This window comes from Dromiciops gliroides, chromosome 3, assembly GCF_019393635.1.
Source record: "Dromiciops gliroides isolate mDroGli1 chromosome 3, mDroGli1.pri, whole genome shotgun sequence".
Taxonomy (NCBI): domain Eukaryota; kingdom Metazoa; phylum Chordata; class Mammalia; order Microbiotheria; family Microbiotheriidae; genus Dromiciops; species Dromiciops gliroides.
Window position 1 is genome coordinate 670,708,105 of NC_057863.1, and position 25,754 is coordinate 670,733,858.

Below are 25,754 nucleotides of genomic sequence, written 5' to 3' on the forward strand. Positions count from 1 at the left end.
AACTCAGGTCTTCCTTCAAGGAGGCAGCTAGGTGGTGACAGGGTGGAGGGAGCACCAGGCCTCTACAGTGTGTAAGACTCACCTTCCTGAGTTCAAATGTGGCCTCAGACACTTTGTAGCTGTGTGATCCTAAGCAAGTCACATAACCCTGTTTGCCTCAGTTTCCTCATCTGTAAAACAAACTGGAGAAGGAAATGGCAAACCACCCTGGTACCTGTACCAAGAAACCCCCAAATGAGGTCAGGAAGAGGTGTTCCTGACTGAAAATGACTGAGCAACGGCTTCCTTTCAGCACTCAATCCACTCAACTAACATTAAAAAAACATGCCATGCCCAGACCTTCCTCATTAAAAACAAAACAAAAAACAAAACCATACCTACCTGGAAACCTTGCCCTCAGAGGGTGTGTTCTCTGAATTCTGACCTCAGCAAGGTCTGCTCATGGAGCACCCTCAAGTCCAGTAAACCAGTAGATTTGAAGGATGCTAGCCCATTAGCTTGGAGTTGTATGGAAGGACCGTCTCTGCTTCAGAGTGGGAGGGAGGTAGTGAGTCTCTCAGATGGGCTCATGGTGGAGGACTTGGAAGAAAAAGGAGGCCAGGCTGAGCTCTATCTCTCCTCTAGGCTAGATAGGCCTGCTTAACTTTCTGAGCCGTGTTCTCTCGACTAATATTTGGTATGCTTTCATAAATGTGTAATACCCAAAACTGGTGCTAAAGCTTCTAATTTATAAGTAGCAATATATTAGGAACCAAACCTAATTTTCTCTAACCTTGGGACAGAAATAAGGTGCCCACATGTAATTTTAAATGCCACAGGTCACAGCTGCCTGACCTACATATCTCACCCCGGTATCAGATGGAGGTAGAGCTCTAGGTCTGGGATCAATGGGGCACTGCCGGGTCTCTTCCATCTGGGATCCCAAGCCCCTCCTGCCTCCTGGGTCTCTGCAGGAGGATGGGGGAGGGGCATGAGGGCAAAAGGAAGGAATTGGGGGGGGGCAAGTCCCCTTCCTGTTCAGACCAAGTTCACTTCCAAGCCTGACCCTCTCTGCTGCCCTCCCGTTCTGGTTAGAGTCTCTCCCCAGAGGACAGGGCCTTTGTAAGTGCTCAGAGACTTCAAGCTCTGTAATTCCATGTTGGCCAGGGTCCATCCTAGGAAGAAAAGGCAAAGACAATGTCTCCCTCACCCTGAGATCCTTCTCCCTCCCCAGGTCAGCTTGCAGATAACCAAAGGCTATTCCAAGAGAGAACCTGGAGCCAGAGAGAATGGTCCCTGGGACCCAGACACCCTCATCCCAGGTGAGTGCAGCCCATCCACAGAGCTGACCAGCCTTAGCAAAGGTGGAATCCAACAGAGCCCAGGAAGCTTTATCCCATTAGACACAGGCTGTCCTCTGCAGTGCTGTCAGCAGAGCAGACATGGTCCCCCTGGATCTGCTCATTTCCTTCTGCCTCAGACCACCCCAGTCTTCCCTGGTCTCTCTGAATCATGCCTCTTTTGTTATTCTTAGGTTAAGTCAATGAGCATTTAGACAGTGGCTCCTGTGCCAAGCTCTGTGCTAACTACTGGGGATGCAAAGGAAGGTTTAAACAGTAACAGGCCCTGCCCTCAAGGGGCTCACTGTCTACTTGGGAGATGACATGGCAGCAGCTGGGTGCACACAAGGTGTCTCCACCATATAGATGGGAGGCCCCCTCAGAGGGAAGGCTCTAGCAGTGTCAAGGACCAGGAAAAGCTTCTTTTCAGGAGGTGAGGGTTTTGCTGAGATGTGAAGGAAGCCAGTGTTGGGGCGGCTTGTGACCTGGATCTGTGGTCTAGCTCACCCAAAGAATTGCAGGCTTTTCATGAATCTTGTGGTAAAATAGAAAATGATTTGTTTCTTTTCACCTGAGTCCAATTTTGTCCAAGTTTTTGAGGATACATGCAAGGAGGGAGGGTCACAGTGTAAAGAATTAATTGTGATTTGAGGTTTCTATGACCCCATCTTTGGCTAAAATTAGAAGCTCCAGGATACGCCCTGGGCTGGCCTCAGGCACTGCCTCTGTGCCAGCACAGTGCTCCACTCGGCTGTGGCAAGTATTTTTTAATTAATTAATCAATTAATCAATTAATTAATTTTTGCGGGCCAATGAGGGTTAAGTGACTTGCCCTGGGTCACACAGCTATTGTCAAGTGTCTGAGGCTGGATTTGAACTTAGGTCCTCCCAAGTTCAGGACTGGTGCTTTATCCACTGAGCCACCTAGCTGCCCCAGTTGTGGCAAATATAACAAAAAAGGAAAATACTGGGTGATGGAGGCATGTAGGAAAGCTGGAATTTCTCTTTCTATCTGATATTCCTGGATTGTTGGTAATATATAGCCACACTAATGATTTGTGGGTTTATTTTGTATCCTGCAATTTTGCTTTTTTGTTAATAATTTCAAGTATCTTTTCAGTTTATTTTCTTTTTTTTTTTTTTAGTGAGGCAATTGGGGTTAAGTGACTTGCCCAGGGTCACACAGCTAGTTAAGTGTTAAGTGTCTGAGGCCGGATTTGAACTCAGGTACTCCTGACTCCAGGGCCGGTGCTCTATCCACTGTGCCACCTAGCTGCCCCTCAGTTTATTTTCTAGGGTTTTCTAAGTAGAAATCACATCATCTGCAAAGAGTGGTAGTCTTGTTTCCTCGTTAGCTATTCTAATTCCTTTCATTTCTTTTTCTGTTCTCATTGCTATGGCTAACATTTCTAGTACAATATGAAATAATAGAGGTGATGATGGGCATCTTGGCTTCACCCCAGACCTGACTGGCACAATTCTCTTTGCCACCTAAGTGCATCTGTCTTCATTTCTAACATCAGAAACAGGATGTTTTCCCTTCAAAAGGTGCTGAGACTATCCTGCAGGCTAGGCAACTCAGGCAACTAAAGCCTAGGGCTCTTGGTTTTGCCTCCTGCTCTCCTGATTTGTCACAGCCACAGTGAAGTCCAGGTGTGCCCAGGTGATTGGTTTATGTGATGGAGTCTGGGAGCTTCACTGAGCTGAGGCTGGTTGTCGAAATCTGGTAGTGACTTGCAGAGATAAGTCAATCAGTCCAAGAGAGGGAGAATGTGGAGGGAGAAGAATAGAGGACCTCGAAAGGAGCCTTGGGGAATATGCACCAGTCTAGGTTGTGGTGTGGTTCCTGGGCCATCAAAGGGAACTGGAAAAGTGTGGTCAGACATGTGGGAGGTAAAGCAGGAGAGAGAACCCCCAGAGGAGAGAGGATCCTGGAGGAGAGGGTGGTCAGCAGTGTCTTCTGAAGAAAAGAGGTGAGTTAGGACTGAGAAAATCCCATCAGATTTGGCAATGAAGAGTTCAGTGCTGAATTGAGAGAGAGCACTTGGGGTGAGGAGGGAGTGACAGAGGAACAGGGAGTTCAGACAGATTTTTCAAGGAGTTTGGTTTACAATAACATATGAGACAGAAGGATAGCTCATGGGGTGGTAAAGGTTTAGTGAAGGCCCCCTTAAAGGTGGGTAACACTGGTATGTTTGAAGTCAATAGAAAAGGGACCCTTCAACAGGGAAAGGTTGAACATTTGAGAGAGACAGAGGGCCTAAATTGTTGGAGAAGATGGGGTGGGCTGGGGTCAAATGCCAGTGTAGATGGTTGCCAAAGAGCTCGTCTTTGCAAAGACAAGAACTCCCAATTTCTTAGAGAATGGAGGAAAGACGCCACTGTAAGGTGACCTGAAGAGGGTTTGAGTAGGAGAGAAAGCAAGCGGTTATTCAATATACACTCAGTAAGTGCCTCCTCTCCAGCAGGCACTGTGCTCACAGGTGACAATAGCAGTGTCTGGCCCCAAGGAGCTCAGTCTCACGGGGAGACAACAAGCACACAAATGTGAACAAAGGAACTACAGACCAGTCCATAGGATGTGATTAAAAGAAGGAAACCGCTATCTAGAGGAGGTGGGACAGGCACAGAGCATTCCAGGCCTTTCAGAGCCAGAGAAAGTGCCTGGAGCCTAGAGTGTCTTCTTCCTGGCCTGGCAAGGGGGCCTTTGTCATTGGATCAAAGAGGAGGTGAAGTAAGGGATAAGAAGACTGAAATAGTAGGTGATATGTAGGTCATAATGGGTTTTTTCTTTTTCATTTATATACATTTTTTAAAATTATGGGTTTTTGAAAGAAAATGTTACTCAGATGAGTGTGATTGGGTAATCAATGGTCAAGAAGCATTTCTTAAGCCCCATCCATGGGCCAGACCGTGGGTTAAGGCCTGGGGAGTTAAGGACAGGGCAGTCTTCTTTTTGTATTTAAGGAGTTTTCATTTTCAAGGGGAGGCCAACACACGTGAAATTCCAGTCACATAAGGGTGAAGTGGAGGTCACTTCAATAATCTTACACTAATTCATATATGAATCTTTCAGGGAGGGAGGGAGGCAAGGAGGGGAAGAATTTGGAACTCAGAACTTTAAATAAAGATGCTAACCACCATGAAACAATTAAATAGATAACTAAACAAATAGAAATTGAAAAATTTAGGTTGAATAAATAAATGTATTATTATTTTTTTTATTTTTAGTGAGGCAATTGGGGGTAAGTGACTTGCCCAGGGTCACACAGCTAGTAATTAAGTGTCTGAGATCGGATTTGAACTCAGGTACTCCTGACTCCAGGGTCGGTGCTCTATCCACTGGTGCCATCAAGCTGCCCCCCAAATGTATTATTTTAATAAGGATTATTTAACAAGAAAAAAGAATAATAATTGCTCCAAAATAACAGAACCTCAAAGAGTGGATCATAACATTCTGATTGAAATGGAAGAGCATCAAAAACCAGGTGCATTGGCCAAACTCAGGTTCTACAAGTAGCAGATTGGAAAAATAGATGACCCCTCCCATATATCAAAGGATTTGCACATGGAGCTGCTCTCTTGTGTGTTATTCATCAGTCTGCATCTGTACCACCTAGCTGCCCTGTAAGCAATATTTCTTAAGAATCCCCTTCATAGGGGCAGCTAGGTGGCACAATGGATAGAGCACTGGCCTTGGATTCAGGAGGACCTGAGTTCAAATACAGCCTCAGACACTTAACACTTACTAGCTGTGTGACCCTGGGCAAGTCACTTAACCACAATTGCCTCACCAAAAAACAAATAAACAAGAATACCCTTCATAGGGGGGCAGCTAGGTGGTGCAGTGGATAAAGTACTGGCCATGGATTCAAGAGGACTCAAGTTCAAATCCAGCCTCAGACACTTGACACTTGCTAGCTGTGTCACCCTGGGCAAGTCACTTAACCCTCATTGCCCTGCAAAAAAAAAAAAAAGGAAAAAAATTCCCCCTCATAATTAGGTAGGACTTTATTTCAGCCTTTTAGGAAATTAATTGTTTTTTTTTTCTTTGCTCTCTTCTCAGTAATGACTAGTAATGTGTTTCACCCCAGAGTACACAGTATTTGATAATTTCTCACAAACTTTTTATAAAGTTTCTTAACATGCCCTTTATGACATGTAACATCCCTTCTGGTGAGGAGGGATTTCACATCACCTTGCTTTCTTCTCCATAGACTTTCATACCCCACTCATAGAGCACATACCTTCTCCCTGAGCCTATGGGGAGAAGCATTTCATAGTAAGACACTTCTCCAACTTTTATAATTCCAAAATGATTCTCACTTCAAATATAAAATGTTTTTCTCAATATTCCCATTGGGCTCTTTTGGGATATGGTCTCAAGTGCTGTCTCTGACCCTCATAAAGATTATAGGAGTTTGGGGCAAATCCCTTCTGGGCTGCAGTTTCTTTCTCTAAGTTGAAGAGGGTTGGACTAGAGGAATTCGGCAGTCTTTTTCAGCTCTAAGTCATGTGACTTTTGATGGTTTAGGAGTTGGTGACATTCAAGGATGTGGCTGTGGAATTCACCAAGGAGGAGTGGCACCTCTTGGACCATTCTCAGAAAGAGTTGTACAAGGAGGTCATGCTGGAGAATGCCCAGAACCTGCTCTCTGTGGGTAAGGACCTTTGCCTCTGGTGATTCTGTGCTACTAACACGATAACTCATTGCTCCTCATCCTGCCAGGCATAGTGAGTTCATCCTGATTCTTCCTTCTTTTGTTCCCTCAAATTGCCATCTAGATGTTGGGAAAAGAAGAGAAAGGAAGAAGCATTCATACATACCAGCTTTATATCCAGCACTGGGCAAAGTGAATTATACTTATTGTCATTTGGTCTTCACAACATCCCTATGATTTTGCTAACATTTTCATCCCCATTTCATAGTTGGGAACTGAGGCAAGCAGAGGTTATGTAAGTTGCCCAGGGGGACACAGATACCATGTGTCTGACATTGCTTTGAAATGGTCTTTCTGACTCCAGGCCCAGGGCTGTTACCACTGCACTACCAGGCAGCTTCCAATTTCTAGGTACTGGAAGCTAGGCAGTGTGTGCCTATCCTTCTGAGAAAGAGGTAAATAAAGGTGAAGGTTCTGATTCCAGATGGACTGTGTGATGTCTGCCCACCTCCAAAGATCCCAGCATTCAATACCACGGGAAACATCCTTTCCTTCCATGTCTCCTTTCCCTAAAGAGGAGTAACTTCTATATTTCTCTCTATCCTCATCCCTTCCCTATTCTATATTCCCAGGAATTCCAGTTTCAAGAGAAGATTTGAGCTCCCTTTTCCAGGAAGGGGAACTAGCAGGGATGGCAGAACAAAAAGGTCCAAGGAACTCCTGCCCAAGTGAGTGACATAAAAGCATGTGTCTGAGGGCTGTTATCATGAGAGGTCTCTAAGTGTTGTGGTCAAGGGAGTGCTAGACTTGTGGTCAGGAAGGTCTGACTTGGAATTTGTTTTTTAGACACATTTCTTCAGTGGGATCCTGGGCAGTAACTGATCCTCTGAGCCCCAGTTTCCTCTTCTGTAATACAGGGGAGCAGGTCAAACTCCTTGGCCCTTCAGTAGCCTTGTAGTGATAAAACTTTGATGCTATAAGAAGTCACCCTTTTGAGCTTTGAGGCATAGAACTCTCCTGAAAGCCTCTAAAATGGGCTGAGGGTGCCCAAGATGAGTTCTTTCCTAGTCTTCATTCCAGTCGATAAACATTAAGCACCTCGTACTTCCAGACACTATGCTAAGCACCAGGAATACCAAGAATGGCAAAGGATAAGCCTTGCTCTCAAGGAGTTCAGTCTAATGTTGGGAAGCCAACATGTAAACAACCATCTACAAACCCATTATATTCAGGATCAATTGGAGCAAATGGAGAGAGGGAAGGCTGAAAGGGTAAGGAAGACTGGAGAAGCCTTACTGTAGAAAGAGGAACTTTACGTAGCACCTCAGGGAAGCCAGAAAAAGCAGATGGGGCAGCCAGAGAAAACAAGAAGTCAGGAGATGCTGCCCATTTTAGAGGCTTTCAAGGAGTTTGACCTGCTCCCCTGTATTACAGAAGAGGAAATGGGGGCTCAGAAACAAAGAAACCTGTACCACTGATTCTCACACATGTGGAGGGAAAGGAAGGCGAACAAAGACTGGGAAGAGAGGAGAGGGGCTGATGATCAAGGGCTTTCACAGCCAAGCAGAGGACTTTCTATTTGATCCCTGGTAGGGAGTCGAGAGGAAGAGGCTTTATTGAGTGGGCAGTGACAGGATCAGAAGTTTCCTGGAATAGATGAATTCTGCAGTGGGTGGGGGATTACATGGATTGGTGAGAGACTTGGAGCATCAATGGTGAGCAAAAGTCTTTTTCCTTTAAATGTCATCATTTTATGCCTAATGATGATGACTGGGAATCACTACACAATGTACCATATTAAAGCTTCAAACATGCATCTACTTGTTGTTCCAGGGGAAAAATATATTGGTAACAAACCTTGGTAATCCTTTACTGCATAAGGTGCCATTAAATAATTTGTAATACACATTGTTATTGAATGTTTTGAGTTCCAAATTCTACCCCTTCATCCCTACCCCTTTCCAGAGGCAGAAAGCAATCAGATATATGTTATACATGTGCAATTATGCAAAACATTACCATATTAGCCAGTTTGTACAAAAAAACTCAAAACAAAAAAATGAAAGAGTTAAAAGTAACATGCTTCAGTCTGTTCACTCAATATTAGTTCCATCTCTGAAGGTGGATATTATGCTTCATCATTAGTCCTTTGGGATAGTTTTGGATCATTGCATTGCTGAGAATGGTTAAGTCATTCACAGTTCTTCATCAAACGACATCACTATCACTGTGCACAATGTTCTCTTGGTTCTGCTCATCAGTTCATGGAAGACTTTGCACATATCTGTGAATTCATCTGGCTTTGTGATTTCTTAAAGCACAATAATATTCCATTACAGTCCTATACCACAGCTTGTTTAGCCATTCCCCAACTGATGGGCATCCATTTGATTTTCTTAGTTACCACAAAAAGAGCAGTTATAACATTTTTTGTCCAAATATTTCTTTTTCTCTTTTTGTGGATGTCAGGGATAGAAACCTGCCAGTGGTACTGCTGGATGAAATGGTATGCACAGTTTTATAATCCTTTAGACATAGTTCCAAATTGCCCCCCAGAATGGTTGGATCAGTTCACAACTCACCAACAATGGATGTGTTCAAGTTTTCCTAGATCCCCTCCAACATTTTCTTTTTTTGGTATTTTTGCCGCCCTGGTAGGTGTGAGGTGGTACCTCAGAGATGTGTTACATTGGACTTAGGAGTTACATTGGATTTACATTAGGATTACATTGGACTTAGGAGTTTGTACATTAAAGGATCAGAGGGCTTGGAATATGATATTCTGTAAGGCAAAGGAGATTAAATTACAACCAAGAATCAAATACCCAGCAAAATTTAGAGATATAAAATTTCCCCTAAGAACTGCTTTGGCTGTATCCCCTAAGTTTTGGTATGTGGTCTTATGACTGTCATTCTCTTGGATGAAGTTATTGATTGTTTTTATGATTTGTTGTTTAACTCGCTCATTCTTTACGATGAGATTATGTAGTTTCCAATTAATTTTTTGGTCTATCTTTCTGGTCCTTCAGTACACAGAATTTATTGCATCATGATCTGAAAAGGATACATTTACTATATCTGCCCTTCTGCCTTAGAATGTGAGGTTCTTATGCCCTAATACATGATGAGTTTTTGTGTACAGGCCATTTTGTGTACCACCGAGAATAAGGTATATTCTTTTCTTTCCCTATTCAGTTTTCACCCTTTTATTCCACCATTCCCCTTTTACTTCCCTAGAGGATAAGATAAAATTCTATACCCTACTCAGTGTGTATCTTATTCCCTCTTTGAGCCAAATAAGATGAGAGTAAGGTCAAAACAATGCTCACCCCTCCCTTTCCCCCCCCTCTATTGTAATAGGTCTTTTATGCCTCTTCTTGTGTTGTGATTTACCCCATTCTGCCTTCTCTTTCTTTTTCTCCCACTATAATCCTTTTTGTTGCCCCTTTTTTTCATATTGCATAAGAATCAACTTATACCCACATTTTCTGTCTCTGTATACTCCTTCTATCTGCCTTGATAAAGAAAGATACAGTTCTCAAGAGTTATCTTCTTCCTGTGTAGGAATGTAAACATTTTAACCTTATTGAGTACATGATTTGTTTTTTCCCCCTTTTTACCTTCTCATGCATCTCTTCTGTCTTGTATTTATAGACTGAATTTTCTGTTCAGTTCTGAACTTTTCTTTAGGAAAGTTTTAAAGTCCCCTATTTCACTGAATGTCCCTCTTTTGCCCTGAAACATTACGCATGATTTTGTTGGGTAGTACACTCTTGGTTGTAATTCCAGTTCCTTTGCCTTCCAGAATATCACATTCCAAGCCCTCTGATCACTTGATGTTGAAGCTGCCAGGCCCTGTGTAATTCTGATTTGTTTATTTGTTTGTTTGTTTGTTTGTTTATTTATTTATTTGGTGAGGCAGTTGGGGTTAAGTGACTTGCCCAGGGTCACACAGCTAGTAAGTGTTATGTGTCTGAGGCCGGATTTGAACTCGGGTCCTCCTGACTCCAGAGCCGGTGCTCTATCCACTGCGCCACCTAGCTGTCCCTTTTCCTTGATATTTAAATGGTTTCTTTCTGGCTGATTGCAGTATTTAACCCTTTACTTGATATTTCTGGAATTTGGCTGAAATATTCCTTGGTGTTTTCCTTTTGGGGTCTCTCTCAGGAGGTGATCAGTGGATTCTTTCAATGACTAATTTTATTCTCTGGTTCTAAGACATTGGGACAGTTCCCCTTGATAAAGTTATGAAATATGCTGTCCAGGCTCTATTTTTGGTCATGGTCCTCAGGTAGTCCAATAATTCTTAGGCTGTCTCTCCTGGATCTATTTCCCAGGTCTTCTTGTTTTTTCTGAAGAGGGATTTTATGTTTTCTTCTATTTATATATTCCCTTCATTCTGATGACTTCTTTCTTCCTATTGTCTCATTGAGTCATTAGCTTCTATGTGCCCAATTATGATTCTTAAGGAATTATTTTCCATAGTCAGCTTGTGTACTCACTTTTCCATTTGTCCAATTGTATTTTTAAGGCATTATTTTCTTTTTTTCCAGCTATTGATTTTCTCTTGCATAACCCTCATTTCTTTTCCCAATTTTTCTTCTACCTCTCTTATTTGGTTTAAAAATTCCTTTTTGAGGTCTTCCAAGAGGACTTTTTGGTCTTGACTAATTCTGCTTCACCATTAAGGCTTCACATGGAGGCATTTTATTATTTTTGTCCTCTGAGTTTATGTTTTGATCCTCCCTGTTGCTATAGTAATTTTCAGTGCTAAGGTTTTTTTTTTTTCTGTTTCTTGGTCATAAATTAGTCTCTTGTGTACCTTTTAAGATTGAGTTCTGCTCCTGAGGTATAGTAAGCTTCTTTGAAAGGAGAACATAGGAGGGGCCCAGTCATCCACTCAGTGACTTTCTGCTCTGAGGCCTCAGCAGCTTGTAGCTTGCTCACTGCACTGGAGTAGCCCAGCCTAGTTGGGTGTGTTGGGTAGCAGATACCACATCTGGCAGATTACCTTCTGCATTAGCATTAGTGCTGGAGGTCTCACAACTGGCCTGCTGCGCCACTAGCTTGAGGACCTCAGGTCCTCAGCTGTATCTTGCTGGCTTGCCCAGACACCCTATGAGCTGAGCTGTGCTCCCCTTTTACCCAGATGAAACGGACCTTTCCTGAAGATCTTGTAGGTTATCTTAAGTCAGGAGATTATTGCATCTCTAGAACCTGTTGAGAGGCTTAATTTAATATTGTTTCTGAGGGAAATTTGGGAGAGCTCAGGCAGCTTCCTGGTTTTACTCTACCATCTTGGCTACTTATCTAATTTTTTTTTTAACTAAGTGTGTGACCTGAGGCAAGTCACTGAACCCCAGTTGCCTTAAATATTCTGGGCCATCTCCAGTACTCCTGATATATGTTTTGTCACTGTACCCATGTCATCACCCTAATTTTGTGCTCCTCATTGAGAATGAAGGATGAACACCAACCTATCCTTAATCACTGAATGGACATTGCCTCAGGCAAAGTGAGACCTGTGAAAGGCCTTAATTGAAAAGGCCAAGGTCTCCTACTGCATTTGGGGCCATCTCCTCTTATACTGATGAATATCTTGCCACTGGGCTCAGATGGCTCTGGAGGAGAGAGTGAGGTTGGTGACTTTGCATAGCCTTTCCTCACTTAAATCCAATTCATTGCAAGTCATGACATCACCTTCTCAATATCATGGTCCTCTTCAAGAATGAAGGACAAACAACAAACTAACAACAACAACAACAAGAAACAATTGTTTTTTAGAGCTAGAAAAAAATGTTATCTGGGGGAGGAAAAGGTCAAGAATATCAAGAGAATTAATAAAAAACAATGCAAAGGAAGGTTGCCTAGCCATACTAGATCTAAAACAATATTATAAAGTAGCAATCATTCAAACTATCTGGTAATAACTAAGAAATAGATTGGCATGGGGCAGCTAGGGGGCACAGTGGATAGAGCACCAGTCCTGGAGTCAGGAGAACCTAAGTTCAAGTCCATCCTCAGATACTTGGACCCTGGGCAAGTCACTTAACCCTCATTGCCCCACAAAAAATTAGATAGATAGTTAGATAAAATAAAGTTCTTATTTTGGAAATATAGAGATAATTGGGTCAAATTTATAAGAACACAAGCCATTCCCCAACTGATAAATTGTCAAAGAATATGAACAGGCACTTTTCAGATTTAGAAATCCACATTACCTATACTCCTATGAAGAAGTGCTCTAAAACACTTGAGTAGAGAGATGAAAATTAAAGCAACACTGGCTTCTATCAAATTGGCTAATACGACAGAAAAGGAGAATGATAAATGTTGGGGATGTGGGAAAATTGGAACACTAATGCATTATTAGTGGAGTTGTGAACTGATGCAATGCTTCTACAGAGCAATTTGTAACTGTTTCCCAAAGGGCAATAAACCTGTGCATACTCTTTGACCCAGAAATAGCACTACAAAGTCTGTATCCCAAAGATATTGTAAAAAAGACCTACATACACAAATATTTGTAGCTGATTTTTTTGTGGTTGCAAATAATTGGAAATGGAGGGAATGCCCATCAATTGGGGAATGGCAGAATAAGTTGTGGTATGGGAATGTAATGGAATACTATTGTGCTGTAAGAAATGAATGGGCAGATTTCAGAAAATCCTAGAAAGACTTAAGCAGACTGATATTTAGTGAAGCAAGCAGAACTGGGAAAAAATTGTACACAGTAACAGCAACATTGTATGATGGTCAATTGTAATAGACTTAGCTCTTCTCAGCAATACAGTGCTCTAAGACAACCGCAAAGTCCTCATCATATGTTTTTTTTTCCCTAATGTTGTGAGTGAGATTTTCCCCACCCCTTAGATATAAGTGATTTAATAATAGTACCAATCAGTTTGTAGACTAGAAAGTGATTGAAATTATTTAGATATTCTTTAGTAGCTTAAGAAAATGATAATGAAGTAAGATAGATATTGAAAGGAGCTAAGGTAAATGCAAACTTGCCTACTTTACAGGCTTAAGCAAAGATTCAACTAACTGACTTCCAATTGTGGTTAGGTATAACCACCAATCAATATAATGGTTAGATACCTAAAAGAGTAACTTCTGAGGTATAAGGGACCAGTCAGAGCTGGAAATAAGTTGAAAAGCCAAGCTTAACCAATATGGTAGGAAGTCTTGATGTAGGCCAGAGAGGCTGCATGCAAGATGGGACAGAAACAATCCAGTAGATGGCTTTTTATGTTACATGAGCCTGTTAAGTAGTAATAGGGTTATTTTAAGTAGGATATATAGAATGTCAAGGGACCATGCTAGTATCCGACTGATGGTTTCTTTCTTCCTATTCCATACTTACTGTATTTGTAACCCTTGGATTATGTTAAATAGTGGGAGGAGTCATTGAGTATAAATATCCCTGAATCCTGACATTTGGGATATTTGGGTCCTAGATGTGATAGCAGCTTTATTGTGAGACAGGATCCCTCTCTCTCTTTTTTTTTTGTTTGTTTTTTTTTTGTGGTGAGGCAATTGGGGTTAAGTGACTTGCCCAGGGTCACACAGCCAGTAAGTGTTAAGTGTCAGGCTGGAGTTGAACTCAGGTCCTCCTGACTCCAGGGCCAGTACTCTATCCACTGTGCCACCTAGCTGTCCAGGATCCCTCTCTCAATAAACCTAATTTCTTTTGGCTTGGAGACTGTTATTTTCTTTGTCTAAAACTACAACTTAGGGGCGGCTAGGTGGCGCAGTGGATAAAGCACCGGCCCTGGAGTCAGGAGTACCTGAGTTCAAATCCGGCCTCAGACACTTAACACTTACTAGCTGTGTGACCCTGGGCAAGTCACTTAACCCCAATTGCCTCACTAAAAAAAAAAATATATATACCTAAAACTACAACTTAGATATGTTCACAACCGAAGTTTTTCCCTTTTGTCCTGTTCTTTCACAATATGACTAATGTGGAAATGTATATACATGGTTCTACATATATAAGCTATATCAGGTTGTTTGCCATCCTGGGGAGGGGGAAGGAAAAGAAGGGAGGGAGAAACATTTTGAAACTCAAAATCTTATGGGAAATGAATGTTGAAAGCTGTCTTTACATGAAATTGGAAAAAAGAAAACCCTCATAAAATAAGCCATCTTTGTATGGGCCAAATTCAGTATGGGGATAGTTAATTGGGCAGGTTGCTGTAATATTGGGGTTCAGGAAATAATGAGTGGGAGACTTCTAGGTCCACAATTTCCTCTCTTCCAAACTGCGTTTTCTTTAGTTATTTCTCTCAGACTGATAAGAATGGAGATTAACAGCCTCTTTTCCACAAACAAATCAGGTTTTATTAATGGGAACAAAATTTACAACACAAATGAAGTTAATAGGGCCAGGGATAATGAGAAAGGGAAAAATATGACCCAATTCTCAGATGGTTAGAATCTAAATCTCTAGGGTAAAAAGGCCCCCAGGTACCTCATAAGCTCTGCTTCCTCAGCTACAAAAACTGACTCAAAACCTAAACTTGCTTTACCAGCTCAGCTGGCCTAAAGAGCCAGCCTCGCTTCAACAAAACAAACTCACCACCACCTGGAATCTGTATTTCCAAAGAGAATCAGATGTGCAGTGTCTCCTGGTTTGGTCTGGACCTCAACTACCACCAGCTCCTCTCTCTCTCTCCCTCTTTCTTCCTTCCTTTCCCACCAGAAGGGAGGTTCTTAGCCCTGCTGAGTCTCCAATTAGTTCAACATACCCCCTGGGCTGTCCCCATTATAATTTGGCCAGGCCCATGTGGGTGTGGGGGAACTCCTAGGTGGGGGTTAGGTACTTTAGTTGGATACTTTGACTCAATAACTGTTCTTTGTGTTATTCAGTCTCACCTAATATACATGACAAATCTGATCAGAGTTCCTTTTATTTGTTCTATAATCTGTTCAAGTACACACCCATCTTCTTCTCTTAGGCTTTTCAAGATTATATCCTTTCAGTCTGACCATAATGAAGCAAAGATGGGGTCATGGAAATCCCAAATCACAGTTAATTCCTTACATCTTGCAGGTGTTTCCAAAGATTGTTTCTGCCTATTTTAATTTGAAAATTCTTCACATTGACTGAGGAAATAGAATAGAAATCAGTTTACATCATGCCATTAGAGAAAAGAACATACTTAGGTGTATGTGTCTTTCTATTAATACATAATTGTTTTCTTCAGGTGGAGAGACCAAGTTTGAAGTGAAGGAGATGGCTACAAAGGTGAACATTTTTGTGGAAGAATTTGGCCAACATAGATTTGAGAGTGATGGTGCCTGTGACATCACAAGAGAAATCTGTGACTCTCATACCAAGGTGGAAAAAATTCCTAAGACAATCTATGAGTCTGGTGAAATTGGAAAGGGATTCATACAGTCCTCAGTCCTAACTCACAGTAAGAGAGTGACTTCATGGAATGAGTCTTTTCAGGACACTGAAGATCATGAATGGTTTCCTAAACAAGTGGAGCCTTTTCAGTCTCAAGAGAAGTCATATGAAATGCAAATATGTCAAGGGAATCATCTGGAAATGGTGGTGAATTTGAATTATGATCTCATTAAACATCAGAAAAGTGATACAGGAGAAATGCTTTATGGAAGTAACAAAAGTGAGAAAGCCTTCAGTCAGAACTCTAAGGTCATTAGTCTTCAGAATATTCACATTAGAAAGGAGGGTGTTGAATATAATGTTTTTAAAGGAATGACATCCCATCACTCATCTCTTCCTTGCCATTCTAGATTTTACTGTGGAATGAAAAGATATGCAGGTTATTATGACTGGGGAAAGGCCTTCTTAACATGGAACTCAGATCTTATCAGGCATCAGAACATTCACAATAGAAAAATGTTTTGTAAATGTAATCAGTGTAAAATGACTTTCACACAAAGCTCCCTTCTGGCTACACATCAGAGAATCCACACTGGAGAAAAACCTTATGAATCTAATCAGTGTGGAAAGGCTTTCAACAAAGGTTCTAATCTTGCTGAACATCAGAGAATCCACACTGGAGAGAAACCTTATGAATGTAAACAGTGTGGAAAGGCTTTCACAAATAGTTCTGATCTTGCTGAACATCAGAGAATCCACACTGGAGAGAAACCTTATGAATGTAATCAGTGTGGAAAGAGTTTCACAAAGAGATCCAATCTTGTTGTACATCAGAGAATCCACACTGGAGAGAAACCTTATGAATGTAATCAGTGTGGAAAGCGTTTCACAAAGAGATTCAGTCTTGCTGAACATCAGAGAATCCACACTGGAGAGAAACCTTATGAATGTAAACGGTGTGGAAAGGCTTTCACATACCACTCCATTCTTGTTAAGCATCAGAGAATCCACACTGGAGAGAAACCTTATGAATGTAAACAGTGTGGAAAGGCTTTCACAAATAGTTCTAATCTTGCTGCACATCAGAGAATCCACACTGGAGAGAAACCTTATGAATGTAAACAGTGTGGAACTGCTTTCAAAAATACTGCTTATCTAGCTGCACATCAGAGAATCCACACTGGAGAGAAACCTTATGAATGTAAACAGTGTGGAAAGGCTTTCACACGGAGATCCAGTCTTGCTATACATCAGAGAATCCACACTGGAGAGAAACCTTATGAATGTAATCAGTGTGGAAAGACTTTCACGCACAGTTCCAGTCTTGCTCGGCACCAGAGAATCCACACTGGAGAGAAACCTTATGAATGTAAACAGTGTAGAAAGTCTTTCACAGAGAGTTCTGTTCTTGTTGCACATCAGAGAATCCACACTGGAGAGAAACCTTATGAATGTAATCAGTGTGGAAAGACTTTCACAAGTAGTTCTTATCTTGCTGAATATCAGAGAATCCACACTGGAGAGAAACCTTATGAATGTAAGCAGTGTGGAAAGACTTTCACGCAGATCCAGTCTTGCTGAACATCAGAGAATCCACACTGGAGAGAAACCTTATGAATGTAAGCAGTGTGGAAAGACTTTCACACGCAGTTCCAATCTTGTTGCACATCAGAGAATCCACACTGGAGAGAAACCTTATGAATGTAATCAGTGTGGAAAGTCTTTCACAGAGAGTTCTGTTCTTGTTGCACATCAGAGAATCCACAATGGAGAGAAACCTTATGAATGTAAACAGTGTGGAAAGTCTTTCACTCAGAGATCTGCTCTTGCTAAACATCAGAGAATCCACACTGGAGAGAAACCTTATGAATGTAATCAGTGTGGAAAGTCTTTCACAGAGAGTTCTGCTCTTGCTATACATCAGAGAATCCACACTGGAGAGAAACCTTATGAATGTAAACAGTGTGGAAAGACTTTCACTCAGAGATCTGCTCTTGCTATACATCAGAGAATCCACACTGGAGAGAAACCTTTTGAATGTAACAAGTGTGGAAAGGCTTTCCTAAGCAGCTCCCATCTTGCTGCTCATCAGAGAATCCACACAGAGAAACCTTATGAATAAAAACGGTGTGGAAAGACTTTCCCAAGGAGTTGCACATCAGAGAATCCACACTGGAGAGAAACCTTATGAATGTAATCAGTGTGGTGTAAGGGGCTAAAATTCTAGCTATACTGTTTAAAATCTAATGAGTGGTCACCAATAAATTATAAGCTTTAGCAAGAGTATTTAAGTGTTTAAGTATTTATTAAAGAGCATTAGGATCAGAGAGAAAGGTAAAAATCTAACTATTTCTAAGAGACCCCATCATCCGACCTGCCACAGCAAGGTCGGGAACAAAAAAGGACCTAATGCCTCCTGTGAAGCTGGGCACATCCTGTCCACATGCACACTCAGCTCCAAGCTAATTGGCTGGTAGCTTTGATTGATAGCACCCCCGAGCAAACATCACTTCCTGACTGCATGGCTTGCCCTAAGATGCCTTCTCCTCATGGCAGAGATTTCCCACAATAAGTCTCCAGCAGGCGGCATCATCCCAATCGTTACAGTGGAAAGGCTTTCACAGAGATCCAGTCTTGCTGAACATCAGAGAATCCACACTGGAGAGAAACCTTATGGATGTAATCAGTGTGGAAAGACTTTCGCACACCACTCCACTCTTTTTTTTGGGGGGGGGGGGGAGGCAATGAGGGTCAAGTGATTTGCCCAGGGTCACACAGCTAGTTAAGTATCAAGTGTCTGAGGTTGGACTTGAACTCTGGTCCTCCTGAATCCAGGGCCAGTGCTTTATCCACTGGGCCACCTAGCTTCTCTCACCACTCCACTCTTGCTAAGCATCAGAGAATCCACACTGGAGAGAAACCTTATGAATGTAAACAGTGTGGAAACACTTTCACACAGCACTCCCATCTTGCTGTGCATGAGAAAATTCACCCTGGAGAGAAACCTTATGGATGTAAACTGTGGAAAGGGTTTCATAAGGAACTCCAGGCTTGCTAAGCATGAGAAAATTCACACTGGACAGAATCCTTATGAATGTCACAAGTATGGAAAGACTTTCACATTGTGTTCCAGTCTTGTTAGCGGCAACAAACCTGCATCCCACCCCAACCGGGGCCACCACTACTCAAGCCTACTTCCTGGTTCCCAGCAGGGGTAAAACACCCAAGTTCTACCTCAGCTCTAGCAGAGACCTGTGGAAATTTATTTTGATTTGGGGACCCTACCTTTGGAATGAGATTAGAAAGCCTTAGGCCCTCAGGGTCTCTTCTGTGTGGGAGGTGCTGGTGCCCCTCATCCTCTGCTTCAGCTGAGCCAAAAAGCCCCGTGGGCTGTACAAGATGCCAGGTCAGACAGCTGGGGGGAAAAAGCCCCCAGCTCCCTCCGCCCTGAGCGGAGCTATCTGAGAGATCCTGGGCTTGTCCAAAATTATATAATTTTCCAGATTAGATACACTTATCAAATTAATTTTTTTACATATTTAATGGTGAGCCAGGTAGGAGTTACCTACTACCCTGGTAAATCTTTAAATAATAATAATAATAATAATAATAATTTAATTAAAGGGCCACTAGGAAATTAAAAAAAAATTTTTTTTTCTACCCACTGCCTCAATTTTTTTTTTTAAAGCCTCTAGCAGAGAAAAGTCTTAGCATTTAAACTGAACCATGACTGAATATTTTCATTGGGTTGTTCTGGGACCGCATAATGTCTGTTTTACCCATTGAAGCCATGGTTAATATCACTGGAGACATTTTGACCAATTTTGAGCCCTATTATGGTAAAGTAATAATAGCTCTAGCAATTGTAATTTTTTTCTCTCCATTACTAATATTATAGCATGGTATTTTCTTATACAACTCTGGAGAGAGAAAAAGAATTGTACCCATAGTGAGCCATGTATTAAGAGGGATGCCAGAGCTCCCTCTACTAAAAATGACCTGAAGTTAGAAAAAGATGTTGATCAGTCTTTAAAAGCAGGTCAGCAGAAGCCTCCTATGCAGGATGCTGCAAAGCCTAAAAGCAGAAGCATTCTAGCACCTGTACTCTCAGGTCAAAGATCAGTATAAGACCCCTAAAGTGTGTGAATATTGTGAGAAGCAAGGGCACTTGTTGAGAGTGTAGAACTAGAAGGTATGAATTGAGACAGGTAATGACTGAAACCCTTAAAGATTTTTTTAGGGGAAATAGGAATAATCAGAGGAATTTTTACCAGAGAGGGAGCAACCAAGTCAATTATAGGCCTTATTATCAACAAAATCAGAATAACTTTAGAAGATCCTATCAAGAAGGTATAGAAGGACAGAATCAGGGCAATTATAGGCCTTATTATAAGCAAAATCAAAATAGACATAGATCTTATCAGGGAGATACAGAGAAGCAGAGTCAAAATAGGTACAGACCTTTTCAGAAGGTTATAGAAGAGCAAAATGAGAATAGTCACAAACCCTCTCAAAAGGGTAAAGATCAGGGAAATATGGAAAAATGACGGTGCATAGGGGAAGAATGGACAAAAGTAAATATTGAAAATTTTATTTTTCTAGACTTTAAATACATTAACTTTTATTCCATTCCATTCTCCTCCCCAGAATAACAAACCTCATGTGATCCTCAAAGTTGGGGACACATAAGTTGGCAAAATTAACTAAGCAGCAGCTAAGGGCCATTCTAGGAGCAGCTGGGTATTGCAGGCAATGGATTACCCTGTTTTGGTAAAATTGCTAAGCCACTTGCGGCTCTAACAAAAAATTCTTTACAAGTATCTTTACAGCTGGATTCCCAGTATCTTTCAGCTGTGGCAGAATTGAATCAGGCACCCTGGCCTGCTGGTGTTGCTGTTCCTGTTTCTGCTTGGACCCAGTTTGGTCCTCATTTCATTCCACCTGCACCATCTGTAGGAGAAGGACTTCTTCACAAAGAGCATATGGCTCTGACTTCAAAACAGGCTTATTGAACCCTATTATTTGGTTCGTAAGACAATTGATGGACATTGAGTCTTGCTGATATTTTAGTTCTTTTGGTAAATTGATTTTCACTTCAAGTATGCTGATATTTAAGCTTTTTTTTTTTATAAATTGTTTATCAATTTAAATATCCATTATTGCCATTGTACTAGATATAGAATTCATGAACAAGATGATGTGGTTTATTTGTCTAATGAAGAGTTTGTAATAATGTTTAATATTAGCCATTTGTATTCATTTATCATTAATATGTCATTGTGACTATGTCTATAGCTTTTATTATCCTTAGTGAAAGAGTAGTAATTTTGTTGTATTGGTCATTATGCCACTTTCCCCAATTGACTCTGGGTATGATTTGGAATTACTGTATATATTGCAAGTGTGTATTTAGATTTAGTTATGCAGCGTAACGCATATTTTTACCATCATATTGTCTTTGGTGATATTAATATGAGATTTGTGAATTATGGAAACTTACCATTTCAGAGACTAATTACTCTTACACTGGGCTTGATGGAGATGACTCCACTCCACAATGCAAGCCTTGGAGAAAATATATGTACAATAGGAGGAGAGACAGGTACACGTAAGATGCCCTGAGGAGGCTGAGAGAACAGCCATTCAGCAAAACCTGGAGGCAGGATTCCCTTAGTCCAAATACATCCAGTAAGTTCATAGTCTGCTGGTAATAGCAACTATATAGGGCACATCTCTCAAGTGTCGTCACAGACACATTACTAAATTTGGCCTTGATCCAGACATATAATGGTAAAAAGTATTAGTAATTTCATAAAGGTCTCAATTTTCTATTGCTTATGGATATAAACATCCTCCAAAAGGGGGGACTCCAATATGTTGTATAAGTATAAAGTTCAGATTTGTTTTGTACGTTTTGAAGAACTTTCACTGCTTTTTGAAGAACTTTCACTATTTAAATTGAACAATTTTGGACAATGCTATACTAAAGACTAGTGAAAGCTCAGCAGTTCCAGAGACAGCCAGAATCCAGACCAGAGTCCAGTTCCCCTAGATGACATCTCAACCCTCCTTCAAAAACAAGATTTAAAAGGACTTTGAATGGACACTTTTGTTTTTTCCCACATACACCATCTGTAATGTATATTTTCTGCAGAAATCTTCCCTCTGTGGACATTGTCAAAGTGCGAGTCCATGAAGGATTGCCCCTCTGGACAATTTTCTTTTCCTGTGTTATTGACATTGTGTCCTAGCATAGGTTATGGTATTTTGTTTCACTGCTTCATCAAGGAAATGGTATGTGTTTCTTGTCGAAGCAAAGGGGGGACTGTGGAAATTTATTTTGATTTGGGGACCCTACCTTTGGGCTGAGATTAGAAAGCCTTAGGCCCTCAGGGTCTCTTCTGTGTGGGAGGGGCTGGTACCCCTCCCCCTCGGCTTCAGCTGAGCCCAAAAGCCCCATGGGCTGTACAAGACACCAGGTCACACATGTACAAAAATATTTATAGCTGCTCTTTACGTGGTAGCAAGGAATTGGAAGTTGAGGGGCTGCCCATCAATTGGGGAATGGCTGGACAAGTTGTGGTATATGAATACAATGGAATACTATTGTGCTGTAAGAAATGATGAGCAGGAAGAGTTCAGAGAAACCTGGAGGGTCTTGCGTGAGCTGATGATGAGTGAGATGAGCAGAACCAGAAGAACATTGTACACAGTATCATCAACATTGAGTGTTGACCTACTGTGATGGACTATATTCTTCTCACCAATGCAATGGTACAGAAGAGTTCCAGGGAACTCATGATAGAAGAGGATCTCCAAATCCAAGAAAAAAAAAGAAAGAACTGTGGAGTATAGATGCTGATTGAACCATATTATTTCTTTTGTTTTGCGTGCTGTTGGTTTTTTTTTTTCTTTCTATTTTGAGGTTTTGCATCACTGCTCTGATTCGTTCTCTTGTAACAGGATTAATGCAGAAATAGGATTAATGTTATTATGTGTATATATATGTGTGTGTGTATATATATATATATGTATATGTATAGAGATATATAGATATAACCTATATCAGATTACCTGCTGTCTAGGGGAGGGGGGAGGGAGGGGTGGGAGGGAGAAAAATCTGAAATTGTAAAGCATGTATAAACAAAAGTTGAGAACTATCTTTACATGTAATGGAAAAAATAAAATACCTCATACATTAAAAAAAAAAAAAAAAAGACACCAGGTCAGACAGCTGGGGGGGAAAAGCCTCCAGCTCCCTCTACCTTGAGCGGAGCTATCCGAGAGATCCTGGGCTTGTCCAGGCTGGGCTCTGGGGTAGCCTGTGCTGAGGCACGTGAGGCTCAAGCTCCCCCCCCCCCCAGCCGCAGCTCTGAATGGCGGATTAGCTTGGTCTGTGGGGGTGCAGAAAGCCCCGAGATTTGAGTGGAGAATATATATATATATATATATATATATATATATATATATATATATATATATATATAGAGAGAGAGAGAGAGAGAGAGAGAGAGAGAGAGAGAGAGAGACCTGGGAGTTAGATTAGGGGGAGGACAGACAAGAAGACGAGAAGGGGCAGCTGATGAGATGGCAAAGGTTGGAGAAGACAGACAGGGGCTACAGGACACAGGAGAAGAAGAGAAGGACTAGGAGCAAGGAAGAAAGGCTGACAGATGAGGAGTGGAAACAGAAGAGAGGCTGAAGGGCAGACTGACGGAGCAGACAGACAAAAGGTCGGTGAGAGAGAAATACAGGGGTTCAGTGGTGGCAGTAAGGAGAGGAAAGGTAGAAGCAGGGGGATTTACAAAGTGAAAGGGGCTCGGAGTTAGAATAAAAGACCTGAGTGCCCTAAAGCAAGAGGTGGCTAAGGCCCTTATTGTATTAAAGAAGTTCGAGGCACAGCAGGTGGGAAAGAGATGCACTGCAATGTAGTCAGGTTGTACGTTTTATTTGCCTGTATTCTTAATTTTAAATAGTCTCTCACAAATAAACTCTGCTTTGATTAGTTAGTTAAGAGGCTTATTAATATTTTGCTTATCAATTTGGGAGTGGAGCAGTGTGGTGGAACTTTATAAACCGCCCATGCTAAGTTAATATCAGACAGACAGCCAGTCAGTCAAGAGTCCCCAGATTAGTCCTCCAGTCAGATTAGCCCCCCAAATTAGCCCTAGTCATCAAAAATATTCTTACAGGGGCGGTTAGGTGGCTCAGAGGATAGAGTACCGGCCCTGGAATCAGGAGTACCTGAGTTCAAATCCGGCCTCAGACACTTAACACTTACTAGCTGTGTGACCCTGGGCAAGTCACTTAACCCCAATTGCCTCACTAAAAAAAATTAAAAAATAAATAAAAATAAATATTCTTACAGACCCCTGTACTCCCCCTGGCCAACTGCTCAGCCCTCTCACCAGACCAGGAGCTTAGTTCCAGACAACAGCATTGCTGCTGCTGATTCAGAGGCTCCAGGGGTCCTTTTCTCTGGCGAGGCCTACCTGGTACTGGATCTGTGTCAGTGTGACTATGGGGTTTGACTTCACTCTCTCTCTGGCACAGCAGCCCCCTCCTGCCAACCTTCTAAGCCATCTTTGTAGGAAAATGATCTCAGCCTGTTCTTTTGTGGGTTCTGCTGCTCTAGGAATTGTCCTATGGCATTATTTGGAGTTTGGGGTTTTTTTTTGAGTGATCCTGTCATGAGTTCTGAGGGCTTACTGCCTTTCCTCCACCATCTTAGCTCCACCCCAGAAATCCACAAGGTCCTCCTGAGCCTTGTCTCCAGGAACTCTCTATCACCTCCAGTCTTGTTGTACATCAGAAAATCCACCCTGGAGAGAAACCTTATGTAATCAGTGTGGAAAGACTTTCACAGGGAGCTCCAATCTTGCTGCACATCAGAGAATCCACACTAGAGAGAAACCTTATCAGTGTGGAAAGAAGTTCAGACATGCTGCACATCAGGGAATCCACACTACAAAGAAACATTAGGAGTATAAACAATGTGATAATACATTCAGGCCATAATCTCTTCTTTCCCATCTGAGATTTCATATTATATAGAAATCTTATAACTGACAAATGAGGAAACGTATTCAGTTGTTTGTTTAGAGCTTGTTCAAAATTAGAGAATTAATTTTTATGAGCAGCTATATATGAACTCAATGTGGGAAGGCTTTCAGGCAGACATCTTATCTTTATCTCACAGTACATCAACAGCCTTCCTACATTTGAAAGTGTTTCCACACTGATTACATTCATAAGGTTTCTCTTCAGTGTGAATTCTCTGATGAGCAGTAAGATCTCTCCTACTTGGAAAAGCCCTTCCATATTGTTTCATGAAGGAAACACCCTGTGTTTCTTGAAGAAACAGTGGGGGGAATATGATAAAATAATGGAATTTAGCAGATGCCCAGGGGCCCCACCTGATTGATTTAGTATTGTTTGAATTGGGTAAGAATGAGAAATGGACTAAGTACCTACTTGGGGTTGGTTGGATATAGGCCACTACTGGCCTGCCCTGAGTGACCTGTTAGTGTACTACTAACATTACTAGGGGGGCCACTCTCAGACAAGCAACTTGAAGGCCCTCCCTTTTGGGGGAGGGAGAGGGAAAAAAAGTAGAAAAAGGGGATACTCGCTCGGAGAAGCTCTCTTTCCTTTTGGTGAGCTTTGAGAACGCACCAGAGAGGGACTGCACAAATGACTCCCATTGAAACTAGGACCCCAGGTGGTGAGTAATTAGAAGCAAGGCCAGCTCTTTGAGTTAGCTGAACTGGAAGCAAGTTTGGGGTTTGAGTCAGTCTTTGCTAGAGCTAGGGAGGTTATCCATTTTTCTCCTTCCCTATTTCCTTGTCCCTGGCTTTATTAACTTCACCTTTGTTGTCAATTTTATTCCCATTAATAAAACCTGGTTTGTTTGTGGACAAGAGGGTGTTGATCTCCTTTCTTATTAGCCTGGGATAAATAACTAAAAAAGGCAGTTTGGAAGGGACAAAACTTTGGACCTAGAGGTCTCATTAATTTCTGAACCCCAATATTACGGCGAGTCACCCAATTAACTCTCCCCATAATAAATTTTGTCCCAACAATATTGATTCCAGTCATACAGTTCCTGTCCAGTCGAGATTCTCTGATGTGTTGCACAAATCTCTAAGTGAAGTCACTGAGACCATTACTTGTGAAACTTTGCTTATGAGTTTCTTCCAGAGAAAGGCTTAGCTCTGCACTACTTTCCTCCATTTCAAGTCTAATTTTTCCTTCTGAAAAAGTAAAACAAAGAAACAATAAAGCAAATATACAGTGACACTATTCACACACATGCACACACATATTTCCTTCCCTCCACTAGCAAAACAAAATATTCCTTCATGGGCAGAACCTATAATTTAAAAATGCCATTAGCTCACATCTAAAGGATGATTT

At 41.6% G+C, this 25,754-nt stretch overlaps 2 protein-coding genes across 2 annotated transcripts; both read left to right on the forward strand.

The window, feature by feature from the left end:
* The first annotated feature begins 668 nt into the window (after positions 1–668).
* LOC122748494 (zinc finger protein 69 homolog) lies at positions 669–15,765 on the forward strand. Its single transcript, XM_043994114.1, has 5 exons — positions 669–1,301; positions 5,854–5,980; positions 6,613–6,708; positions 15,193–15,360; positions 15,749–15,765. Exons 1-5 carry the CDS (start codon positions 1,269–1,271, stop codon positions 15,763–15,765), a joined length of 441 nt encoding a protein of 146 aa, XP_043850049.1. The 5' UTR covers positions 669–1,268.
* An 89-nt stretch (positions 15,766–15,854) lies between these two features.
* On the forward strand, positions 15,855–17,460 carry LOC122748495 (zinc finger protein 420-like). The gene is given in 2 exon segments (XM_043994115.1): positions 15,855–16,909; positions 16,911–17,460. Coding segments are annotated over 2 exon segments (1,605 nt in total).
* The last annotated feature ends 8,294 nt before the right edge of the window (positions 17,461–25,754 follow it).